At 41.2% G+C, this 27248-nt stretch overlaps 1 protein-coding gene across 2 annotated transcripts in view; it reads right to left on the bottom strand.

Moving 5' to 3' along the window:
• Positions 1–27248, bottom strand: part of LOC120524936 (sterol O-acyltransferase 2-like) — a 92006-nt gene extending 64758 nt beyond the window's left edge. Inside the window, exons 1-2 of one of the 2 annotated variants that reach the window (XM_039746815.1) lie at positions 26993–27248; positions 119–218 (exon numbers count right to left, since the gene is read on the bottom strand). In XM_039746815.1, coding sequence (XP_039602749.1) covers positions 119–206 — 88 coding nt within the window. In that variant the 5' untranslated portion in view covers positions 207–218; positions 26993–27248. Of the gene's footprint in view, positions 1–118; positions 219–26599; positions 26657–26992 lie in introns of those variants that run through there. The other variant, XM_039746813.1, reaches the window with a different exon arrangement.

Raw genomic sequence — 27248 nt, 5'->3', positions numbered from 1 at the left:
TCACGTAATACACTGGTGCACAACATTTTCTTGCCACTCAGATGCCTTTAAAGCCATAATTTGTATTTACATTTAACTGAACCTCCAATTTCTTGCATCTTTAAATCACACTACTTACTGCTCAGGGTGGGCTCTTCGTTCATCACAGTGCCGTCGCGTTTCACGTTCCTGCGCCGGAGATTCTTGCTGGTGTCATCGTCAGCCATCACTGTTAATAGCTGAAAGAAAAGAAAAAAAGGCATCACTAACCGGTCTTCACACCCACCACTGGGCCATTGGTTCAAGGCTGGCATTGCACTAAATCAGAATGGCTGCCCTCTTTGTGTTTTTGACAGAGCCAAGGAACTGTTTATTTTAAAGGACCTTGGCATGTTTATTCTGGCTTTGGGAACTGAGCATGGCCATGGGGAGTTATTAAGTATATGATGAAGTGCACTGATGAGCGCCATTATGAGGCACTTCACAAAACTACAAAAGAGAAAATAACTTACATAACACACCTAAATATAAGATATAAATCAAAGGCACCATCAGGTGTCCTGCCATCTAATCTGCCTGAGAAGTTCTAAAAGGCACTAAAAATTGTTGTCCACAGTTGTCCATGTGGAGTCAGCTAACCATTGGCATCAGAGGCATAGAAGCAAAAAGTTCACCCAACACAGAGCAATGAAACCTAAGTCGAGTTAGACGCCATGGTCAGTTTCTTGCTAACCTACCAGCTTTTAACATCTCAAGCTCCTTTGGAAAAATGGCCCTCACTTACATGTTGTTCTGGAGGTGGGCATCCATTTAAATCCTCGACAAAGTTTCATTTTGGTTGATTTCAAGATCATTTCAATTCCAAACTCTAGTGCCCCTCTGTGGCCTCCAGCATCATTACACCTCTGACCCTTGCCTTCTATTCAGTACTTACCGGCTTCCTTTAATTTTTAACCTGGTAATGCTGAGATATGCCAGGAGAAGGTGGTCATGGGTAAAGTATCTGAAAGATGGGCACAGAAACTCCCCGAGACATGACTACTTTGTTTGTAATTTTATGAAGCTGAACTTACATACCCCCACCCCATGTTTTCAGCCAAGCCCCCTATCCAGTAGAAGGACATTTCAATGCAGGATGAGAAGGACGCACTCATTTAACACTCACATTATTTTTGGGTAAAATTTGACCCCGTATTCTGTTTGAAATCAGTGAAAGCCTCATACATTTGATCTATTCAGGATGAGACTTTGTGACTTTTCCTACAATTCCCCAAGTTAAAAAAAAAGTTAAACATCCCATAATTTGTACCCTAACCCTGCCATGCCTATCAGGTCAGTTGTGACCCACCATTGACTTTAATGGGTTTTCTGCTGCATTTAAGGTAGTTTGGCTGCTCACCTCCCATTAAAACATCCTAAAATAAAACTAACATAATTTTAAAAAAAGCAAAAAATAAAGTTTGTATAAAAAAAGTTTTCAAACCCTGGCATAGCACTGGATTGTGCAAAGCAGAAGCTTGGGGAGCCCACTTGGGGCCTATAGATTTTTAAAACGTTTTTAATAGCTTAACTAAAACAGCAGTTTCACAGTCTCAATGCAGTGGCTTCAACCTCCAATGTCTTGTTACCATCAACTCTTGACCTCGATGGCTGACGACAAATTGTACACGGCTGCCGATCTTCTCGTTGAATGCTATGGCACCGACATTTCACCGGCATTTTCCGCTCAATTGTCATTTCGTGCATGTTTTCAATCCATCCTGTCAACCAAGTCGACCGTTTTCGAAGTAGCTGAACTGTTGCTGATCGATCACTGTGCACCATCGTCTACTTCCAGTGATGTTTGCACAGCTTACATGTTACTGCTGACTACGCCAGCGACAGTTGCTGCGAGTGAACGATCGTCCTCCAAGTTAAAATTCATCAAAACGACCTCAGAAGCATCACGTCACAAGACAGACTTAGTGGCTTCGCTGTACTCTCAATCGAAAACGAGAGTGTCGGACAACTTGACGTTTGTGCAACAGAAGGTACGCAAGCGAGAATTTTAAGGTACTAGTGACATTAGAAGTAATATGATCTGTGACTTCTCAGTTCCACTTTTTAACAAATCTGTTATCTGTTTTATTGTGTACCTTTGTATGGCTTACTGTGCATTAGTGTTACGAACGTGAAGATTTGTGAGCGTCACCACTTTATGATGTCCGTTTTCTCAGAACTTGTGTAAAACAGGTCGATTATGTAGTAGTATCCTGTCAGCCGGTGCCATCATTTTAATTTGTTACAAATCAAAATTACTTTATTTTATAGCACAGAACTTTCTAGCTTACGTTACATTTTAATCATTTTACTTCACAAAGTTGTCTTGGAAAAGCATGCGGGTCCACATTTTACATACGTATATTTACAGTATGTACTACCCACACCTCCCACATTCCAGTCCCACTATTTATTTCATTTTCACTAACTTACAGCAGTCTGATAGTGTCACGGTCACGGACACCACTGCCCAGCCAGTCCCTAGGATTTTAAATTACTAACAGTTATGCTAGACAGGAGGGGCCCACCTCATGGTGCCGCTGCTCAGGGGCCTTCAGCAAGCCAGCTACGCCATTGTTTCCCAATGTCATATTTTTGTACAGTTGCTACACATTTTGAATGCTGCCATGTCCTTTGGGTCAATTTTGACCCGCCACATACTTTTATAGATTTTACTCTTTATTTTGGGTGGTTTCGGTTGACATTCTCAATGGCATCTTTACAGCTCATACAGTAAATGTAAAGGGTTTTAGTAACCTAACTTTATAATAAAGGTAAAACATTTTCCAACTGTTATATTTTTGCACAGCTGCTACACATTTTGAACACTGCCATGTCTCTTGTGCAGTTTTGACCCACTATTGATTTTCCACACCCCCCCATAAAACCATCCTAAATGTCATCTGGTTAGGATCATTGGTATTACTGGTTAAGATGGTCAATTGATAGAAACTTGGTTTGTAATAAAATATGTGATGTCCAGGGCACCGAAAAGGGGTAGCAAGAATCGGGTCAAAAAAAGACCAATAAGGCACAGCATTGAGTCAGCACTGGGAAGGTTAATGTAAAGTCCAAAAAATTCCACACCTATCCCGTATAAGGATAACCCCACCCAGATGGGCAAAAAATCTTTTAGATGTTTATGTTTTGGTGTAGCCATATTAAGAACAGACCTGTTCTGCATAAGACCATGCCAATCTAGAACAACACACCCATCTTATATATAAATGTCTACACACGTAAGTGTGTGTGTCTGTCTGTCCAGCCCAGAAGTACGAGGGTTCAGCATGAAACTCAAAGAAATCGACTCTGTCACCAAAGTGAAACCACAGAGAAAAGAGAAACTCACCTATCTGTTAATACACAAGCGAGGTGAGCACATCGGCGAAACAAAACCTCAGATGAATGAGAAGCTCAGTTAGCCGCTGATAGACAAGCGAGTAGAGCACGTCGGCAAAACGAAACCTCCGAGGAGCCATTAATTCACGACCGATGCGATTGACTGATTGAAGTGCCAGAATCTATGGTTTCCAGGAGCCCGGGTTTTTTACAGCATGGGCTTACACAGTTAGTGTAGTATAAGGACATGTCCATCCAGAATGAGGACTCATCCTCTTCTTAAAGGGCTTACACATCAAAATAAGCACACCCTCATTGTTAGTGCCATGATAGATGGACTGATTTCCAGACCAGGATGGAAGCCGATTCCTTGGCAGAAAGGGAGACCACAATGGGATGGACTGGTGACCCAACTGGGTCAGAAGCACAGAGGGTGTCTGCTTCCCAGGGTCATGTTTCCTCATGCAGCCATCTACTTGCTTGATGGACTAACTCCCAGTACACAGGATGGCAGCATCCCAGTAGTTGGACACTCATATGAATACCCACAGGGAAGGCCACAAATGGGACAGCCCTGTCGGGGTACATGGCTGTCACTGGGGTTGGGAGATGTAGGGGATCATTATACCCTCTTTGAAGTTCTTCTACCTGACTCTGAAGAGCTTCCAGCGTGAAATGCTGTAGTATTCTCAGGTCTGGTGTCATAGGCGCTTTTGATCCTGCCTCAGTAGTTGGAGATGGGTGGAGGTGGATAGACTATGTTAGAGATGTGGAAGAAGAACGAAAAACCTATTACTTCATTGTGCAGCCTGAAAAGAAGGAGACTGGAAACCTGTGAAGGTACTGTGTGGAATAAACATCTTGTGTTTGATCCCACAACTGTGTGGTAACACCATCTAATGCAGGAACATGCTCAATAAGTACAGGGATATGTGGCTAGAAATGAGACCTCCTGGGGTCTGTCTGTTATGATGGTACCACACATTCTTACCTGCATTCACAAGGACCCCCTCTCAGTTATTTTGAATTTCCAGATGTACCACAAAAACATGTGCTTGTGACAAACTGGTGTCTGTACACTGGCCCACTATGAGTGAGTGTATCCAGTGATGGATGTCTAAGCCAGGCTCCTAATGCTGTCACTTCAAGATTTGATGAAATTTCTGACCAAATGACATCCGTTTTCACCCATTTCCTGATCTAGGAAGCTGGAGCCTTTACATGTGTTCAATTAGCAGACACTTTAATCCAAAGCAACTTTCAAAACAGGTCAATGTAATCAAGTCTGGGGACTGTCTTGACGCAAGTGTCACAGAGTAAATTCCAAAATTGATCATCACAATTGAAGAGCTCTAAACCAAACAGAACAACACAACACCAGTTCATCTGTCCTTCACCACAAGAACCTCTCAAAGCCATCATTAGGCACATAGTGACAGAATAAGAGTGTCCAAAGACGCATCTTTGACACACTCAGGGTCTTAACTGTTTGGACAGGGGTGGGCAGCATGATCCACAAGTGAGAAGTGATATGTGAAAAGACCCTTGACTGAGATTTGATGCCACACAAAAGTGGCATTTACTAGCATACCTGAATGGGTAAAAAGAAGAATAGGGTATCATGAGTGTTTCTGTATACATGCAACATTAGAACAATCTACTGTAGACAAGAACAGGCCATTCAAAGCTCACCAGTCCTATACTTTTAATTCCTCGTAAATAACATCAAGTTGAGTTTTGAAGGTCCCTAAAGTGCCATCATCTACGACACTACTTGATAGCTTATTCCATGTGTCTGTGGATCTCTTTGTGAAAACAAAACTTCCTTTGTGAGAAATTTGCCCACAGTTTCCAACTGTGTTCCCATGTTCTTGATGAACTCATTTTAAAGTCACCATCTCGATCCACTGGACTAATTCCCTTCATAATTTTAAACACTTCAGTCAGGTCTCCTCTTCATCTTCTTTTGCTTAAACTGTAAAACCTCAGCTCTTTAATCTTTCCTCATAACTCATCCCCTGTAACACTGAATCAGCCTAGCTGCTCTTCTCTGGACCTTTTATTGTGCTTCTATGTCCTTTTTGTAGCCTTGAGACCAAAACTGCACACAGGACTCCAGATGAGGCCTCACCAGTGTGTTATAAAGCTTGAGCAGAACCTCCTGTGACTTGTACTCCTCACATCAAGGCGCTATATAACCTGCCATTCTGTTAGCCTTCTTAATGGCTTCTGAACACTGTCTGGCAGTTGTCTCCTAGGTCCTTCTCATAAGGTGTACTCTCGATTTTCAGACCACCCATTGTGTAGTCAAACCTAATATTTTTACTTTCTATGTGTAATTCTTTACATTTACTGACATTAAATTTCATCTGCCACAAATCTGTATGCTATCCAAGTCCTTCTGTGATGATTTAATGGATTCTCTGTGATCTGCCAACACATCTATTTTGGTATTATCTACAGACTTAACCAGCTTGTTACTTATATTCCTATATAAATCATTTATATATATTAAAAATAGAAGCGGCCCTAGCACTGACCCTGGCTGGACACCACTCTTAACATCAGCCAATTCTGATGAAGTTCCTCACACCATCAACTTCTGCTTCCGGTGTCTGTGTCTACCATCTACAAACATCACCCTGATCTCCCACTTCTTTTAGTTTGATGCCCAACCTCTCATGTGGCACCTCATCAAATGCTTTCTGAAAGTCAAGATCAATAACTGATGGCCCATTGACAACTCTGTAGACAAACATCGATGACCTGAACTTAATGTGTGATGCTACAGAGAGCCTGCAGAGTGTCCTGAGAAGAGCAGTGACATGAGTCCACCTTGGTTGGTTGAACACCAGACGCATCACTGCATTTTAAGTCACCTGCAGTGGCTTGGCAGCTCATGCAAATGCTCCTGCTACTAGAGAGCTACAGTATCCCGTACATGATCAGACCAAAGCCCGGACCAGAAGCTGTACTGCACATTACGTCAGATACGGCCTGATGTTGCAGAGGTTACACAAAGTGAAGCTGCGTGAAACTATGCAGCTTCAAAATGGAGACAGCATGGAAACACCACACTCCATAATATGAGTATACCATCTAGAGAGTGACTGCACTGGGGTCCAGTCATCGTGGGACAGTAATTCTACTTTGAATGACATCGTTCCACTACAGGTAAATAAAATACCTTTAAAAATAAACCTAATGAAATGTTTCCATCTCCAGCTGAAGATTATCCTGAATTACTTTTTGAAACAACTTCTCTCTGCCACTTGAAATCCACCATCATCAAACCTTCTTCAGGAGCACCAAATTACAAGGCAATTAGCAAAACTGGTCAGATGGCCAGTGCATCACAGGGCCCGCTCTCGCTCAAACACGTCTACACGGGACCAAAACAGAATCACCAGTTAACCTCAGACACCAGAACACCCCACAGGCAAAGAATGAGCAGACAAACAGCGTCAAGGCTGGCATTTGAGCCCTGCATACTGTGCTATGTATTACTGTCTTACCAGTTCTTATGAAACAGTTCATCTCAAGCGGTTGGTACAGTGATATATTTTGTAGAACATGTGCTAAATTGGTCCGTGTGTGTGTGTGTTCACGCACTGAAGGGCTGCCATCCTGTCTAGGAGCCTTGCAGCAGATGTTTGCTGGGACAGGCTCCAGTTTCCCCGTGACCCTGCTCTGCATAAGCAGGTTGGGAAAATGGATGGAAAGACAGACACTGTGCAATGACAAAAGGCACCATATAAGGAATTGAATGAATGAATGACTGACAATAAACACCTGATAGCGTTTCACATTTAAAAGGCGCCTAAAGGCCTAAGGCTTAATATGAGTCTCTGAAGAGATTAGTGATAGGGAGACCTTACTAAGCACTTTAAAAGTCATTCAACTGAAAGTATCGCCTGGAGCCCTCATATTAGAAGATAAGAAGTACATAAATAAGAGACCTACGCTAAATGAGTGCCAAAAAAAAATAAATATCCTGACCTAACTAAACAAACACGTTGATTAGAGATATTAGTCAATCTGGGGATGGATTTGACTTCCATCCAGGTGACGACTAATTCACCTGTAAGCCGTCACTCTGCAAAGTCAATGATTGACAAAGTCCACAATGGGAATGACATGGCGGCGAGCCACTCAGCAGTCAAAGGTTCAGCAGTTGTGAGAAGCATAACACCCACCATGGTGTTACTAAAACTAAAATATGGAGACAGTCCTGATTAAGAAGAAATGCTAGAGGAAAGGCTTGCCATTCAAGATTTCAGGGTATGAATGTTTGATTTTTTTATTTGCTGCACATTATTTATTCCAAATCAGTTACAAACCATAAACCCATCAATGTACCCATTTAGTGCACACTCTGCATAAAAAGCAAAAAGATATGAAAGGCTCGATAGATAGATAGATAGATAGATAGATAGATAGATAGATAGATAGATAGATAGATAGATAGATAGATAGATAGATAGATAGATAGATAGATAGATAGATAGATAGATAGGGCACTATATGTTAGACAGACAGACAGACAGAGAGAGAGAGAAGGTTGTGGGGTCCAGCAGCTGGGGGGCATCTGTTGGTAAAGAAAGATTCACTGATCTTGACTTTGCTGACAATGATGTGATCTTCGCGGAGTCAATGGAGGCTCTGATCGGGGGTCTCGAGAGACTGAGTGAGGAGTCTGAGGGTCTGGGCTTGTAAGACCTTTAATGACCTCTTAGGCATAGCCAGCAGCAGTTTGCCTGTCTGCGGAGAGAGTGTTGACCTCGTTGAGAGGTTTACTTACCTTGGCAGTGACATTCAGGTCTCTGGTGACTCTTCCTATGAAGTCAGACGGATTGGGAGAGCATGGGGAGTAATGAGGTCACTGGAAAGGGGTGTGTGGTGCTCCCAATATCTTTGCAAAAGGACGAAGGTACAAGTCTTTAGAGTCCTGGTGCTTCCTCTTTGTGAGACATGGATGCTAATCAGTGACCTGAGACAAAGACTGGACTCCTTTGGTACTGTGTCTCTTCAGAGAATCCTTGGGTAACACTGGTTTGGCGTTGTGTCATACGTTCAGTTGCTCATGGATTCCTGAATGAGGCACAATACCTGCATTGTGAGGGAACGTCAGTTACAGCACCACGGCCATGTGACGCGATTACCCAAGGGTGATCCAGCACACAGGATTCTCACTGTTCAGGACATGAGTGGCTGGACCAGGTCAAGGGGATGCCCACGTAACACCTGGCTGCAGCAGATTAGTGGGTCATTTCCAGAGGGTGGGACTAGACTGCGTGTCTGCCTGTGGGGTTACCAACTGGTATCCCGAGCTGTTTAGTCATGTGGTGGGTGTGGCAACCCCTTGTACCAGTGAATGCTCCCCAACCTGACCTGACCTGACCAAAGAAGCAAAAAATACTGTACAGATTTACCTCAGTCCTTCTGAACTTTCTATGACAGACCTAAACTGCAATATGGTAAATTCCAGGTATGAGAAAAAAAAATGTTCAACATGTTCCTCACTCACACTCCAGCCTTGGGGCATATTTTACATCCACTTAGCTAACGAATGAGAGAACTACTTAACGGATTTAGATCAGACTTTTTTCTAGAATTTGCAACATTCCGGTTGATTTTGTGACATCTGTCATTGCACTAAGAATCATAGTTCGCTTGCAGGAGTGATATATTCGCGCTAATCTGAGACAGAGGATGCAGGCTGAAGGGAGGGAGAAGCATGACATCAGTAGTCAGGAGCCAGGCAGGGGCCGTCCTTACTGTCCTGTTTCACTACTATGTGGGTGGAGCCACAAGGGATGGCTAGTTTAACAATAAATCAATAAAATGAGCTTTCTTAGCAAAATAAACAGGCACTTGAAGCTGCATGCACAAAATAAAGAAACAAGTTATAGCCGCTGATGGCTATTAACTATGTCTATGGCGCTTCATCCTGCAGTAGTTTTGGATTGAGACCGAGATGTCATGTTCCTTGCATTAACACCTTTATATTATTCAGACCAAAAGGGATGGGGCATCCCAGAGAAAGGAGGCTGGAGTCAGGACTGTTATCGACAGCTCCCCCGCTCTACCCAGAGTGGCATTGCATACCTAATTTGAGCCGATAAGATGATCCACAGGGATCAGTTCGCTTCCCTGGTCCTCCCTGCGTGGAGTTTGCATGTTCTCCCCGTGTCTGCATGGGTTTCCTCCGGGCGCTCCGGTTTCCTCCCACAATCCAAAGACATGCTGGTTAGGTGGATTGGCATTACTAAATTGGCCCTAGTGTGTGCTTGATGTGTGGGTGTGTTTGTGTGTGTCCTGCAGTGGGTCCCAGGACTGGTTCCTGCCTTGTGCCCTGTGTTGGCTGGGATTGGCTCCAGCAGACCCCCGTGACCCTGTATTCGGATTCAGCGGGTTAGAAAATGGATGGATGGACACACATGTGTTATAGTCCATTAAACACTGCAGGCAACTCGTGCATTTGATTCTGGAATATCCTTCTTCCCAGCTGGAACCTGTGGTAAGTTTTTGTATTATCGTGATATTCCCCTCTATTTACCCTTTACCTATTTTCTTCAGGGATAAGTGTACTCTTCAGGTTCGTTACTGGTTTGATCTGCTGTTACAACTTAAGATTAAGACTCACATACATAGATATACGCATACACACAGACCCTGACCACAAAAGTACCGTATGAAAAGACGTATACACAGCATGTTATACCCTAGCACTTTAACCCACACAAGTACCGTATGAATAACACATACACAGTCCGCTTTCCCTAGTACTGCAAGAGACTTACTTATCATAGGGATGAACAACATACAATGTCTTAGATACATCTCCGACCTAAATATTACTTTTGGTCTCCAAGAATATATTCAGACATACAAAGACTCAACATCCTTGGCTATAGGCCATTTATCAACCAATGAATGTCTTACTTTAACACACTGTTCATTATTGGAGAGAGCTCTACGTCCACCACTTGATAAACCTTGCAGTTCGGATCATATAGCACTTCCTACTACTCCAGGTGCTCTTAAAAAGTACCTTATTACCTCAGTCACTCTAGATATCAAGACAAAGTATAGAAAGTTACAAGCAATGTGGTATTTATTAAAGAATAATAATCCGAGTAGAGAAAAGCATAAAAGAAAACTTTGATAGCTAAGTCTGGCGCTATATATATATATATATATATATATATATATATATATATATATATATATATATATACTCAGCAAAAAGAAATGCCCTCTGACTTTCAACTGTTTTTACTTTCAGTAAACTTAATGTGTAAATATTTGTATGAACACTAAAAGAGTCAACACCATAAGACATAAACTAAAAATGTTTCACAATGTGTCCCTGAATGGAGGGAGGCTCAAAATCAAAAGTACCAGTCAGTATCTGGTGTGGCCACCAGCTGCTTGAAGTACTGCAGTGCATCTCCTCCTCATGGACTGGACCAGATTTGTCAGTTCTTGATGTTACCCAACTCTTCCACCAAGGCACCTGCAAGTTCCTGGACATTTCTGGGGGGAATGGCCCTAGCCCTCACCCTGTGATCCAACAGGTCCCAGACGTGCTCAATTCCTTCAACGATAAACACGAATCCGTCCATCACCCCTGGTGAGACAAAACCGTGACTCATCAGTGAAGAGCACTTTTTGACACTCCTGTCTGGTCCAGCGAAGGTGGGTTTGTGCCCATAGGCGGCGTTGTTGCTGGTGATGTCTGGTAAGGACCTGCCTTACAACAGGCCTACAAGCCCTCAGTCCAGCCTCTCTCAGCCTATTGCGGACAGTCTGAGCACTGATGGAGGGATTGTGTGTTCCTGGTGTGACCCGGGCAGTTGTTGTGGCCATCCTGTACCTGTCACGCAGGTGTGATATTCAGATGTACCGATCCTGTGCAGGTGTTGTTACACGTGGTCTTCCACTGCGAGGATGATCAGCTGTCCTTCCTGTCTCCCTGTAGCGCTGTCTTAGGCGTCTCACAGTGCGGACATGGCAATTTCTTGCCCTAGCCACATCAGCAGTCCTCATGCCTCCCTGCAGCATGCCTAATGCACGTTCACACAGATGAGCAGGGACCCTGGGCATCTTTCACAGTCGGTAGACAAGTCTCTTTAGTGTCCTGCGTTTTTAGAACTCTGACCTTAAATGCCTACTTTCTGTAAGCTGTTAAGATCTTAACGACCATTCCACAGGTGCATGTTAATTAATTGATTATGGTTAATTGAACATGCATGGAAAACATTGTTTAAACCCTTTACAATGAAGATCTGTAAAGTTATTTGGATTTTTAAAACATTATTGTTGAAATACACAGTCCTGAAAAAGGGACATTTCTTTTTTTGCTGAGTATATCAATATATATATATATATATATATATATATATATATATATATATATATATATATACACACTGTATAGGCCTATATATTATATAGTCTGTTTATGAAAAGTTATACATGTCAAAGATAAATGTCGTTGATTTAGCAATCGATATCCATGGAATGCTTAAGTTGACGATCAGACGAAAATGGTCACATGTTGCTGGTGCCCTCTCCTGACATCATTCTGTCTTCGCCTCTTGATATCACTCTCTTCTCATTGTTAAAATTTCACAGGAGTTTTGAAACATGTGATTGTTACATACTCATGATTGGCAGGCCGTCAATACGTCCGTCTCTGAGGGAAGATCACAGGAATTATCGAGCAGAGGGGTCCTTTCATCGGATTGGCTGGCCCAGTGCTGACTCAGCTGTGGAACGGCCAATAGGGGAAGGCAGATTGATGGCTGAGGTCTCCAGGACTCTGAATAAATCCAAATTGTAGTATGTGATATCATTGGCTGTTGAATTCTACTCTGTACTTGTAATATTTCTATTGCACTGTTATATTGTATTGTATTGTATTGACCCCCTGTTTTTTGACACCCACTGCACGCCTAACCTACCTGGAAAAGGATCTCTCTTTGAACTGCCTTTCCCGAGGTTTCTTCCATTTTTCTTCCAAGGGAGTTTTTCCTTGTCTTCTTAGAGAGTCAAGGCTGGGGGGCTGTCAAGTGGCAGGGCTTGTTAAAGCCAATTGCGGCATTTCTTGTGTGAATTTGAGCTATACAAAAATAAAGTGTATTGTATTGTATTGTATGATGGATGAATTTGCTCAGACTCTTTAATCTGTCTGAGTACGTCCGTTTGCCAAACAAAGTTTTTGATGTTTTAATAACCTTCCTGTCCCAAGCTGTAAACTGGTTTGGTAATTTCTAGTCCCACGGCCTCTCCTTCTTTTCATGGGTTGTAATCGGATACAACTTGAAGCATCAGCATGGCTTCCTTTCCCAGGCAGTAAGCCCATTTAGTCCCGGGTGCCCATCTCTTCACAGGTGATAAAATCATCAATAACAGCTTGAGGCGTCTCCTGGATTTTCTGCTCCATTTAAACAGATGTTACTGTGATTGTTACTCGCACAATTCAGGAAAATGGGACACTTTGATGTCCTGCCTTAAGTGTTAAATTGATCCTGTACATAAGAACAAAATATTTGTTTTAAAGTGATACAATTTGTTAACTGTCCTTGTAAGATTAAGTTCATTTTTGTTTGTGTGAGCAAAAAATAAAATATAAAATCCACGACCCTACAGTCTAGAAGAAATCATGCCGACTCAAGAGGTTCTCCATTGATTTCAGCAGCAGCAGTTGCTGACAGAGCTGTAGAGCCAAGGTCCAAATGGCTTCAGGCTCCTATCATTTTTCAGACAGTCAATGGTTTTTCTTTGACCCATCCAAAAAAAAAAATAATAAGCGGGTGCCTCCGTCTGAGAGAGAGCTTGTATTCTTGATCAGACGAGCGCATCATTGGCTCGCCTGTCCATCAGATCCGTCAATGATTGTTTTTTATTTATTTTTAGTGTTTCGAAAAAGTGCCGCTATCAAAGTTTGTGGTCAAAGCGGAATGAAGCCCCTTGATATCCTTCTCCAGCTCTTCTACACTTTCGTAGTGGTCTTAGTGGCACAGCAGCTGTATCTCAATTTTAGAAAGTCCCACCGTTGGCATGGACAAGTTATATTTTCCGTGTCTCTGTTGCTTCCAGAAATAGCCAAATCATCTGATGAAGTGCAAGTCTTTCAGGAGCCTGGTAGGGTCAGTTAGATTTAGCAGAATGTGAAGATCCAAGAGAGAGATCAAAAAAGCCAGTGGGAATAATGGAGCACTCAGCAATGAGTTTACTGTGACGTTTCTGAACGTAAAGTCTGTCAAGTCTGGCCACAGAGAGCAGCCGTGCAGAGCTCTTCACCTCCATGAACTGCCTAACACCAGGATGCAATGCTCTGCAAATGTCAATGAAAACCACTTAATAACACCAGACATGGGGGCTTTGAAGGACCCCGGGTGCGGCTCCAGCCCACTCCTGTCCAGATGTGAATTTTCAGTGCCGTCAAATTCACCCTCAACAAACAGCAGCTTACACTGCACAAGAACTTCACGTGAAACGAGTCTCCGAGCCTGTATTAGGGGCTTACGCATTCACAGAAGCCCACTTTTTCCCCCCAATGTTTGCCTCTACCTTTAACAGCCTTCTGTTAATTAATTCTGTAGAAATGACTGAGTTTGGCACAAAACCTTTTTAAAAATAGGAGAGCAACCCCAGCATTAAGACTGAAGCCATACTTAGACATGTTGTCCTGCCCACTACTTGTGTCATTGTCACTGGCCTGTGACATCAGTGTACGTTTCTTGGAGAAAAGCAAAGATGATCTTTATTGAATTTAAAGACTCTGTTCCAATTCACATGTACAATGGCCAGAACATTAAAAGGCATTAGGCAACGAGAATAAGCAGCAGACAGTAACACTAAACTATTAAATTACACTTTGTTCTTCTAGTTTGTATGTGTTGTATTGCTTTATTTATCACAAATGTGGTGTCATTTTGCTTTTGTACCCAGTTGGAGCGGCACTTGTAATTTCGTTGTAAATTATTTTACAATGACAATAAAAGGCTTTCTATTCTATTGTAACAAAAACTACAGAAAGTAGCAGAAATCCCCCCATTACAGGGGTGTGGCCAGCCTCCCAGGTGGGGGTGGGATTTTTTTTCCAAAACAATTTACTTTTTTCTTTTAATTAGCTTACCATTTCATTCATGCATTCTATAAGTAGATATATTGAAAAAAATTAAGGTTAGTGTGTATGTCCAGCCCCTCAGAGCAATCTGATTGGTCAGTTTGGCTGTAGTGTGATTGGTTAGTTTGGTTGTGATGTGATTGGTTAGTTTGGTTGTGATGTGATTGGTTAGTTTGGTTGTGATGTGATTGGTCAGTTTGGCTGTAGTGTGATTGGTTAGTTTAGCTGTGGTGTGACTGGTTAGTTTAGCTGTGGTGTGATTGGTCAGGTGGTGATGCGATGAAAGAGGAATTGTGAGTGTGAGATGAATGAAGAGGATTAAAGGTGAACATTGAGAGAGCAGCCTTCAAAGACGGCAGGTATAAAACCGGACAGGAGCTGAGAAAAAGACGCATCAAAAATAATGACAGAGTCTGAAAGTAAGTTTTACAGGAAGGAACTCAAGAGGTTTACACACACATGTGAATACCGAAAAAAGGAGCTGAAGGTACACGTTGGGCAAGAAATAAAAACTATTTTTTAAATATTCGATTACCCGTTTTGATACCTATTATGACTAGTGTTATATATTTCCCAAACTAACCTCTGAATTAGTTTGTTGAGGGCAAGAAAGACCTTGACATTGGCTGTTGCTCTGGATCCCTGTAATGCTGAATTGAATGATGAAATGTATTCTCTCTCTTTTTTGTAAAGGATGAAAAACTGTGAGCTAAACAGGACAGAGATTGTTGAGTAAGAGCTGTATTTGGTCTTAAAGTATAGTTTTACTTATTTCTGTTATGCTCATATTCATCTAGTGCAGGGGTGCCACACTTTTTCGGCTTGCGAGCTACTTTTAAAATGACCAGGTCGAAATGATCTACCTATATTAAAAATTATATATATATATATATATATATATATATATATATATATATATATATACTAATAAAAGGCAAAGCCATTACTCACTCACTCACTCACTCACTCACTCACTGACTCATCACTAATTCTCCAACTTCCCGTGTGGGTGGAAGGCTGAAATTTGGCAGGTTCATTCCTTACAGCTTCCTTACAAAAGTTGGGCAGGTTTTATATCGAAATTCTACGCGTAATGGTCATAACTGGAAGCAGTTTTCTCCATTTACTGTAATGGAGATGAGCTTCAACGCCGTGGGGCGGAGTTTCGTGTGACATCATCATGCCTCCCACGTAATCACGCAGTACATAGAAAACCAGGAAGACCTCAAAAAGCGCTGAAGAAAACATGCATTATATAATTGAGAAGGCAGCGAAACAATAAGAAGCGGCGAGTGACATATACAACCATATTCATGAGTTCTGCTACTTCGGAAACAAAGCACGATGTAAACCTACACTTTAAATTAAGTTCATAGACAGGCTGCCGTCCAGCGGCAATCCAATAGCAAACTGCCACTAAATATTCACGGGTGAAGGACTGTGCTTATGGAGAGGAAGATGAGATGGTCAGGGTGGTGTTTGACACAAACTCAGCGAAACTGCGAGAGAAAGTTTTAAGTGCCAGGACTAAGGTAACATTAAATACAGCCATGGACATAGCACGAGATGGCACCAGCACAGCTGGGAACCTTCGATGCATGTACACCGAGCGGCTCACGGAACTGACGCAGTGCACAGATAAAAGCAACAGTTCCAAAGAGCTGAACAAAACCGAATTACACAATTGAAAAGGCAGCAAAAATATGAAGCGCCTGATAAGCATATTCATAAATCCAGCTACTGCGGAAACAAAGCACACGTGGAAAAGTCAATGTCCCGCTAAAGGAAGACAGTGTAAAAAACCCGTGCATGCAGTGTGTCAGGTCTCAGATAAAGAAGAAGACGAGCTGTTTATTGATGCAGTAAGAAACGAATCGATGAATGAAACCTGTCATCTTTACAACGATTGACAAACACGGAATGTAACTTGAACACAACACATCCTACAAATACGAACCTGATTGAAAGAAATAATGATAATCAAATCCTTGATGACAGCAACACTCAGTAACACTCACAAAACAAATTCTGTATATTGACAGTCATGTTACGCTATTTTTAAAATGTTCCCTTTTCTTTTCTAGCTTTTTAACACACTACTTCTCGCTGCGATACGCTGGTATATATATATGTATATATATATATCCCGATCTACATACTCGAATAATGGATACTTTATTCGCCATCAATGATTGTTTTGGTAAAGCCATACTCAGTGTATTCATTAGATGAACGGTAAAAAGTAAGAGCGAGGGAGGATGACTTATTGAGGCATGCAGGCTGTAGTGCGCCAACTCTATCTGAATTGCGATCACATTTGAAAAATATATCTTTTCAAGTTCTATTTAGTCCATATGTGTCAAACTCAAGGGCGGGGCCACATCCGCCCGGCGTAATTATATCCGCCCCGAGATCATTTTATATACTGTATTATTGTTATTAATGGCCCGGTATATGAAGCGCTGGTAACACAATAAACTACAGATCCCATAATGCAGCGCTTCAGCTGCCTTGCCAACACTTACCGCTTAATCAAGTCTAGCTTATGATGCTGCAAGTTATTGCGAAGCTAGCTCACACGATGCTGAAGAGAAAAGTTGATTCTGAAAATAGAGCCTTTAAAACCGATGGGAGGCTGAGTATATGTTTACTGAACCCGTGTGTCTCATTTGTGGAGCTAATGTGGCTGTAATTACAGAATTTAATCTAAGACGGCACTATGAGACAAAACATCAGGGTAACCTGAATGCAATGCAGAAGATACAGAAAGCAGAAGAATTAAATAAGAATCTGACACTTCAGCGGACGTTTTACCGTGCACAATCACAAAGTGATTTCAAGTGAAGCTGCTTTTATGGGAGACACAAATGCACCAGTGCACCTTGCCCCACTTTCCCTGTTGCCAAGTAATGTTTAAACCAAGTCGTCACTACGGTGTTCCCAAATCGCACTTTGCTGATAAACTGAGCGCACTGAGTTTGCACGGCGCTTTGGTGACTTTGAAGAACAAAAAGTCCGTCTACATGCGGCTCGAACCTTGTGCATGTTTGGTAGCACATATCTGTGTGAGAAGCTCTTCTCAGTGATAAAGACTAACAAAACAGCACACAGGAGTCGCCTCACTGATGAGCACCTGCAATCCATCCTGAGAATCTCCACAACACAGAACCTCACACCAAACAGAAACGAACCTGTGCCAAAAAGATGCCAGGCGTCCATCTCTAAAATGACATATGAGCAAAGACAACTGAATGATTTGATTTGTTATTGCTGAAAGGAACACATTTTATTTATATTTCCAGGTTTTGTTATGCAGCATGTTCATATTTGAATTTGTATAATTTTGACAGGATATATTTTTATGGAGAGCAAAATCTTTTGGGATATTTAAAATCTAAGTTTATTTTTATATAAAATTACATAAGAGTAAAGAAATTTGAATGTTTGTTCTTTTAACGTTTACTTTATTTCTAACTTGTATAATTTAGACAGGATATATTTTTATGGAGAGCAAAATATTATAAGTTGTTTAAGGTTTGAGTTGATTTATTCAGGAATAATATTCCTGTCTGTTTTACCATTCCTACCAAAGATATTTCTGTCGACTAAATAAAAATTCCTTCTATTTAAAATTTAAATAGAACTTGAACAAATACGATAGTTCATAATATCCACGCAGACTTGCACGTAAGAGCGGAGTTATCCGTTTTAACAAGCATCGTATTGCACTGATACTAAATAGCTGTGTGTGTATATATGTAGATATGTATGTATATGTATATATATGTTTATATATGTGTGTGTATATATATATATGTATAGATATGTATATATATATGTTTGTGTGTGTGTAAATATATATATATATATATATATATATATATATATATATATATATGACAACAACACTCATCACTCACAACAGTGACAAAACAATTACATTGACAATCATGTTACGTTATTTTCAAAATGTTTCCTTTTCTTTTCATTGCTTCTTTAACACACTACTTCTCCGCTGCGAAGCGCTGGTATTTTGCTAGTATATATATATATATATATATATATATATATATATATATATATATACTGAGTATACTTTATACATAAAATATATGTTGTTGTACGTTGTATAACTGAATAACCTTTATGGCACAATAACAATTCAATACTTTTATGGTCACTACAGTATTTGGATTTAATAATCTTCATGTGGGAAAAGGCTGGCTCGCATAAATAAGTAGAGCCGAATAATGCAGTCAATGAGCTTTTGAATTCAGTCCAGTGAAAAATGACGGCTGTCCGATTAACTGTGATTTTACTTCCCTCTCCGTTCTCTTTCTCAGATCGCTTTTTGGAAGGACGTCAGTTTCGTACTTTTTATGAACAGTTCGAAAGTGCCTTTCCACATTTTCCTTCTTTGGAATAGCAATGATAGATTGACAGATCAGACAAACGCACTTCGATTGTGACATTGTGAGAGAAACAAAATCCTCTTCCAATTCAACATCCAGCCCATACCCTCCCCATATATATATATATATATATATATATATATATATATATATATACAGGAGTGCAGAATTATTAGGCAAGTTGTATTTTTGAGGATTAATTTTAATATGGAACAAACACAGTGCTATCAGTCAATCCAAAATGTTAATAAACCTGAAACCTGAATGTTTCACAACGGAAATGTGAGTGTGAACATCATCAGGGGAATACATATGTGCACAATTATTAGGCAACTATTAGTGTGCAGATTTATTATGCAACTAAAGGAAAAATGAAAATTTTCCCATCTCACTTGTTTATTTTCATCTGTTATAGTGAGAATAATAAACAAACACCTCAAAATTTACAAATAAACATCTCTGACATTTCAAAAAATCAATCAATCAATCAATGACCAATATAGCCACCCTTCTTTCCAATAACAGTCATAAGCCTTTCCATTCATGGAGTCTGTCAGTTTCTTGATCTGTTGACGATCAGCTTTTGTGGAGCAGTGACTACAGCCTCCCAGACACTCTTCAGAGAGGTGTATTGTTTTCTCCCCGTAAATCTAGCGTTTAAGAAGTGCCCACAAGTTCTCGATAGGGTTTAGGTCAGATGAGGAAGGGGCCATGTCATTATTCCTTCATCTTTAAGGCCTTTACTGGCTGGCCACGCAGTGGAGAACTTGATGCAAGTGATGGAGCATTGGCCTGCATAAAAATCATGGTCTTTTTCCTGTATCACTGTTTGAAGAAAGTGTCTTCAAAAAACTGGCAGTAGGTTTGGGAGTTGATTTTGAGTTCATCTTCAATGCAAAAGGTCCAACTAGCTCATCTTTAAAAATACCAGCTCATACCAGTACCCCACCTCCACGTTGGAGTGGAGCTCTGTGCCCATTACTGATCCACAGGTCCATCCATCTGGTCCATCAAGAGTCACTCTCATCTCATCGGTCCATAAAACCTTTGAAAAAAATCTGTCTTCAGATATTTCTTGGCCCAGTTTTGATGTTTCAACTTATGTTTCTTGTTCAGTGGTGGTTGGGTTTCAGCCCTCCTTACCTTGGCCATGTCTTTGAGCACTGAACACCTTGTACTTCTGGGCACTCCAGGTAGGTTGCAGCTCTGGAATATGAAAGTACTGGAGGATAATGGGTTCCTGGTAGCTTCACGTTTGATTCTTCTCAAATCTTTGGCAGCTAATTTGCGTCTTTTGTTCTCAACACGTTTCTTGCGACCCTGTTGACTATTTGCAACAAAATGTTTGATGGTTCTGTGATCACACACCAATATCTTAGCAATTCCAAAAGTGCTGCATCCCTCTGAAAGACTTTTACAATTTTTGACTTTTCAGAGTCAGTTAAATCTCTTTTTGGCCCATTTTGCCTGAGGAAAACTAGCTGCCTAATAATTCTGCACACCTTGATATAGGGTGTTGATCTCCTTAGGCCACACCCTCCCTCATTACACAAATACACATCACCTGACGTGCTTAAATCCAATAAGCATTCAAGTTAATACAGCTTGGAGTTGGAATATACGCATTAAAAATGATGATATGGTCAAAATACTCACTTGCCTAATAATTGTGCACACAGTGTATATATATATATATAATGTGCCCTTTTCACTTAACAAAAGTAATCTCTTGACATACTATCAAAAGACATTTCTTTTTAAAGAACACAAGAAAAGGTTACAACTCTGACTTACAAGTTTTTTTTTTAATCCCTTCTTTAGTCGATATAAATTGGAAGGCTAACTAGATCACAGTTGGAGTTTTGCAGTTGATCGCGCGTTTGATGGTATGTGCGGGATGACCAGTGTGTTAGAAGAGAAGAGATCTCAGACTGGCCGCCCTGTATGTCAATCAAGTGGCAAATGCCATAGGCAGGATATATGATAGACTAACGTTTAAAAAATATTTTTTGGAATGCAACGCGATCTACCGGTCGATCGCGATCGACGCATTGGGCACCCCTGACCTATAGTGTGTTCTTGTGGTGAATGCATTGTACAGAAATTCTATTTCTGCCACTGACTTACAGTATGACTATGAGCAAGACACTTAACCTGCTAGTGCCATTCATATAGAAAATAAACTTAAGGCGTTTTCATACTTGAGTTGTAACCTTTTCTTGTGTTCTTTAAAAAGAAATGTCTTTTGATAGTATGTCAAGAGATTACTTTTGTTAAGTGAAAAGGGCACATTATATAGGCTTCAAAAACAAGGATAATTTACAGAGTATCTTCATAATTAGTGCCACAAATAAATGGAAAGTTCTGCAATAAACACCTTAAGTTGTTTTTTTTTTAAATATGTTGTAAAAAGTGGACTTGCATAGAGGGATTGTGTTAAATGGGCTTATCAATGAACCTATTTTTATATGAATCCCTCTTTTTTTTCAAATAGATGTAGCCATGAGTTACAAGATGCATTTGGATGCACTTCTTCACATTCTGTAAATGTATCAGAACACCCAGAAACCAAAGTACTAATTGTGCATCTGGCACTTCAATATATTGATGCATTTGCAAGAAATAAATTAGGCTGTTTCAAAAATAAAAAAAATGGTAAATAAATTGAGCAACTTTGACCAAGGATGCCCAGAGTTTGTCTGTAGATGAACTATCCATCCGTCTAGAAGTGCGACGAGGCTGATTCAGGGTTACAAGGGATGAGTTATGAGGAAAGATTAAAAGAGCTGAGCCTTTACAGTTTAAGAAAAAGAAGATTAAGAGGAGACCTGATTGAAGTGTTTAAAATGATGAAATGAATTAGTCCAGTGGATTGAGACGGTGACTTTAAAATGAGCTCATCAAGAATACGGGGACACAGTTGGAAACTTGTTAAGGGTAAATTTCACTCAAACATTAGGAAGTTTTTCGTTACACAAAGAACGATAGACACTTGGAATAAGAGACCAAGTAGTGTGGTAGACAGTAAGACGTTAGGGACTTTCAAAACTCAACTTGATGTTTGTTTGGAAGAAATAAGTGGATAGGACTGGCGAGCTTTGTTGGGCTGAATGGCCTGTTCTCGTCCAGACTGTTCTAATACAGCGTTTCTCAACCTTTAAGTATTTGCGACCCGAGTTTTCATAACAGTTTTAATCGCGCCCCCCCCTAACATTTTTTTGAAATGTAGATGCATATTTTATTATACCTACTTAACTTATCTAACTCTATATCTATTGTTCTAATATCAGAATGTAGTTTAAGTTCATTTGTTTTGGTTTCAACAGATGCTTTTTTCATATTTTTGATTCTTGTTTTCTTTTTTTCACATCTTCGCGCCCCCCTTTTTGTTACTTCCCCCCTAGGGGGGCCTGCCCCACAGGTTGAGAACCACTGAACTAATATTCTAATAAATAAATCTTGGAAAATATCTGTAAAATAGAGTCTGAGAAAACTAAACACTTATACTGAGTATCATGGACTGCTATGGGCGGCGCAGTGTTTATTATCCATCCATCCATTTTCTAACCCGCTGAATCCAAACACAGGGTCACGGGGTCTGCTGGAGCCAATCCCAGCCAACACAGGGCACAAGGCAGGAACCAACCCTGGGCAGGGTGCCAACCCACCGCAGAACACACACAAACACACCAAGCACACACTAGGGCCAATGTAGAATCGCCAATCCACCTAACCTGCAGGTCTTTGGATTGTGGGAGGAAACCCACGCAGACACGGGGAGAACATGCAAATTCCACGCAGGGAGGACCCGGGTCTCCTAACTGCGAGGCAGCAGCGCTACCACTGCGCCACCGTGCCGCCGTGTTTATTATTTTATTATTAATTTATTTAAAAAGGTCTCTTATAAGCTAGTTTGGCTGCCTCTCAATCAATAAATCAATCAATTAACCTTCAGAACTGGGCCAAAACGTGGAAAAGGTTTAGAGGATTTAGAGGTTCATGTTGACACATTTTAATCATCTAAACAATGTGCAGAAGAAATAAAAGGCAAATAAAATGTCAAATTGAAATTGAGGGACAACGTGCTCACACTTTGTGATGCACTAGTGAGACCACATCTGGAGTGCTGTGTGCGGGTCTGGTCACCACACTACAAGAAAGACAAAGCAGCAAATGAAGTTGTGTAGAGGAGAGTAACCAGGTGCATCATGGGACTTAAGGAGATGCCACAATGCTACAGGCTCAGAGAATTAAACCGGTTTAGTCTGGAGGACAGTGCACGAGGACCTACTCAGATCTTACAAATCCTCAAAGGCATTGATAAAGTAGACCCAGCAGAATTCTTTCAACTAAACGCATAATGACGTACTCAAGGACATCAGTGGAAATGAAGGGGAAGTGCATTTAGGACTGAAGTCAGGAAGGCCTTCTGTACTCAAAGAATTGTGGGATTCTGGAACAAACAACAGAGATGTGGAGCTGAAGTAGAAATCCTGATAATGTTTAAGAATGTCTGGAGGAGATTTTGGGACAGCTTAGCTATTAGCTAAACAAACAGGCCTGATGGACTGAGTGGTCTCCTCGCATTTCTCAAATTTCTAATGTTCTAACCAATCTGTCGTTTTAATACATTGTTGCAGTTTTTTCAAAATTGACTGTCTCATTTATACATATTGTGGCTTTTTTTCATGTGATTTTTGATTTCCTAATTACCTTTTAATTAATCTCATTTTGGCCCGAACTGCCAATTGAGATTATCGCCCTAATTTAATACCCCTGACTCTTGTATTCCGGCTGTTCTTTCTGAATCGTGAGGGACGCGCAAACAAATTTTATCACATGACAAAGTCTAAACAGTAGCGAACCTCATGTTAATTAGCAAATTATCAGCAGATCTTCAGTAATGGTGTCCTTGTCTCTTTGCAGCCCACTGGAGCTGATTAATTGGATGACATTTTAACAACCATAATAATGTACCGCAGAACATGAAAAGTCCAGACGAGTTCTGTTCTAGGACAAATGTTTCCTTTTTTTCCTCCCTTCACTCTTTTTATCGCATTTTCACACCAAAATGGGTAAACTGATTCTTGCTGGGTATAGATGCATTGTAGTTTTAATTTACATATTTTGTATTTTTTAATAACATGTAAAGGATATTTTATGAACACTGTGCGCTCTGTCATGCATGTGTGTCTGTGGATCACCCATCTAACTCATCTTAGGTAAGCAATCCCACCCTGGGACGAGAGGGGGTGCTGTTGCTAACGGTATCATCCCTTTGTATTCTCACAGCCAGGAGACGACGCCCGGTGAGGGTAACAGACTCCGCCCCCTCCAGTCAGAGGACAATCAAGCCAAGGCGCACAGCCTCACATCCTGAACTGACATTCAAGATAGAGGAGCTCTGAACCAGACCTGATCATCTTCCCAAACAGCTAACTCGAGTTATGTTTCATAGAAGTGCCATTGTGTACAGTTTTGTTAGCAACATTCATTTCTTGGGACTGGTTATCACATCTCTCATGACTACAGCTTATTATGTTGGGATTTTTTTTTTGGGACCACCAGCAGTTCAAACCCACCCAGGCTACACCCCTGTATTACCATTTTTCTAACTGTAGGGAGCATTACACTCTGTTTATGATGTTCTTTTAAGCGTAATGGCTCTTTTTTTTTTATTAGCCATTCCTAATTCGACGGCTCAGCGCTGCACGTTTCGCCGAGCTCTGGAAGGAATTCAAGTGAGGAAAGTGGACGACAATGCTGACCTCACGCTTCCCTTCCACAAACTTCAATAACCACAAGATGGTCTCTGTACACTATGCCACGATGTTCAAGAGGGTGTAACTGCAGAGCACAGTACCTATGAGGTCAGACACATAACGCCTGACATCACAAAACGCTGTTGCACATCCAGTTACACTACGGGTAAGATTAGGGTTGTGTGAATGTTATCTGACACGATGGGCATTTGGTGACTGACATTGTGGAATTACTGGGCCTATGTCATAAGTACTGCAGGCTGCATTTAGACCCATCTCCAAATGTTTGTGAAGCGCCATCTGTTGGAATGACAAATACTACAAACATTTAACAAAATGTAATAAAATCCAGTGTAATTGCAGACAACAGTATCTATGGTCATGTAACACCCCAAAAATCAGAAAACATACATAGCATCAGTTGCAAAATGCCCATCTCATGCCTGGTTACGCTGTGGTTGGGTTGTGTGATAGGTATGTGACGCGATGGGTGTTTAGTGACTGGCGTTGTGGGCATTACCTGACCTACATCCTAGGTATTTCAGGTTGTATTTAGATTCATCTCCAAATGTTTGTGATGAGCCATCTGTTGGAATGACAAATAAATTACATTTTGTTGAACATTTGTAGTAACTGCAGACCACAGTACCTATAAGGTCAGTCACGTAACTCCCACATCATTATTCACGAAACATCTGTCTCATGCCCAGTTGCATTATGGTTAAGATTTGGGTTATGTGAGTTTTATGTGACGTGATGGACGTTTCATGACTGATATTGCAGGCATTATCTGACCAACAACACATATTGCAGGCTGCATTGAGACCTATCTCCAAATGTTTGTGATGTGCCCTCTGTTGGAATAGCAAATACAGTGCATTTTATTACACCCTGTTGAACATATGTAGTAATTACAGACAACAGTACCTGTACTCCCCAACATCACGAAACACCTACAACGTCAGTCACAAAATGTCCATCTCATGCCTGGTTATTCACATTTCGTGACTGACGTTGTGGGCATTAGCTGACCTACATCATAGGTATTGTAAACTGCGTTTAGGCCCATCTCTAAATGTTTGTGATGCGCCACCTGTTGGAATTAGAGACATAGCAACCAGATGGACACACTTGCCCTTTTATTAAGGTGGATGCTGACAAGTCAGATATGCTGTTTTTCATACAAAAGAAAAAAAACGTAATGCAAAAGTACTTCACTGTTTGTAACGCATTACATTTTATATTAAGTAACTAAAGTGCATTAAATATTTTAGTTTTTTTTTTATTTAACTAATTAGTAATATAACTAAAGTAACGTCAGGGTCCAAGCTTGTTTTCTGATTCCTTGCAGCCGATGATAATTTTTCGCACATTTTTATGACATTTTCAGATTTGATTTGAAAAACTTCGTTAATTCCGGAAGGGAAATTGTCTTTTCGCATGACCTTTGGGACACCGGAGCTTTTTGCCAAAGGAGCTCACCATAAGAGGACTCGCACATGGGTTTAAAGTAGGCGGGTTTCTGCCTTGACCGGCTTACTCACCTCACTCAGGTTTTGTGCGTGCGCATGTGACGCGCTCAGTGATTATAACGACTCTAGTCTCGATCCGAGCGGCTGTCGCACTGGTGTCCTGTTTGGGGCTGATTAGGGGCGCGCGGGATTAGGCTAGCAGTGGCTAAACTGGCAGGATGGATCAGGTAATCAAGGGCGTAATTAAGAGAAAAACAGAACGGCGAGCGTGTTAAGAGGCGCACTTTGCGCTTATCTTCATCATTAGGCTCCACCTGTATGTAACCGCCAGCGCTCTCCTCGATAACTCCTGATTTGTGTCTAAAACTGCGCAACAGCGTTATTTTTCACCTCTTGTCTGAATCGAAACCGCGCGATCCCGTCGCCCAGACCTAGGAATCCCCGCAGGTAACCTACCCGATCAGACATGCGCAGTGCGGTCCCACTACGTATGTGTGTTCACCTGAGAACTTGTCACTACGCTATACAGAGATAAACTGAATTACGTCCGGCATTGCGCACTCGCCTTCCAGCTTTTTGTGTCGCGTTTGACTCTCTCCGATAAGTACATACTATTTGAAAGACATCGTAAAAAGTAAAGGTCAATTAATAATGAGTTTGCAGTCATACATTTTCGCCATAGTGCTGCTGAGCCTCCTCTTGCAAAGTTTTCATCAAAAAGGTCAGTACCAAGGAAACCGCTAAATTCAATAGTTAATTAAATCTGTTTGAAGTCCCCCGTCAGATTCAACGCTTAATTAACTCCCCCAATCAGCTGAGATTTAAAACTCGGCCACCGAAAAAACTCACCGTGCAGGGCTTCGAGTCTCCTTTTCCGGCCGCCTCTCCGCTCTTCTGTGAGGTAATTGAACTTTGCCCCCCGAGGCAGCACTTTGACAGGGAACCTCCACCGTGTCCTTTTTTTTCGGCTTATTAATATTTGAAGCGATGATTGCCTGGCTGGAGCGAGTTGCCCCTCGCACCACAGCAGGATATCTTAACAGCTCCCCCTACCGTCAAAGAGCACAATAGACTGTTAGAGCAGCACGAAAGAGGGCCTGTATGA

Source organism: Polypterus senegalus, chromosome 3 (assembly GCF_016835505.1).
Source record: "Polypterus senegalus isolate Bchr_013 chromosome 3, ASM1683550v1, whole genome shotgun sequence".
NCBI lineage: Eukaryota > Metazoa > Chordata > Cladistia > Polypteriformes > Polypteridae > Polypterus > Polypterus senegalus.
This window is presented reverse-complemented; position numbering and strand designations above follow the sequence as displayed.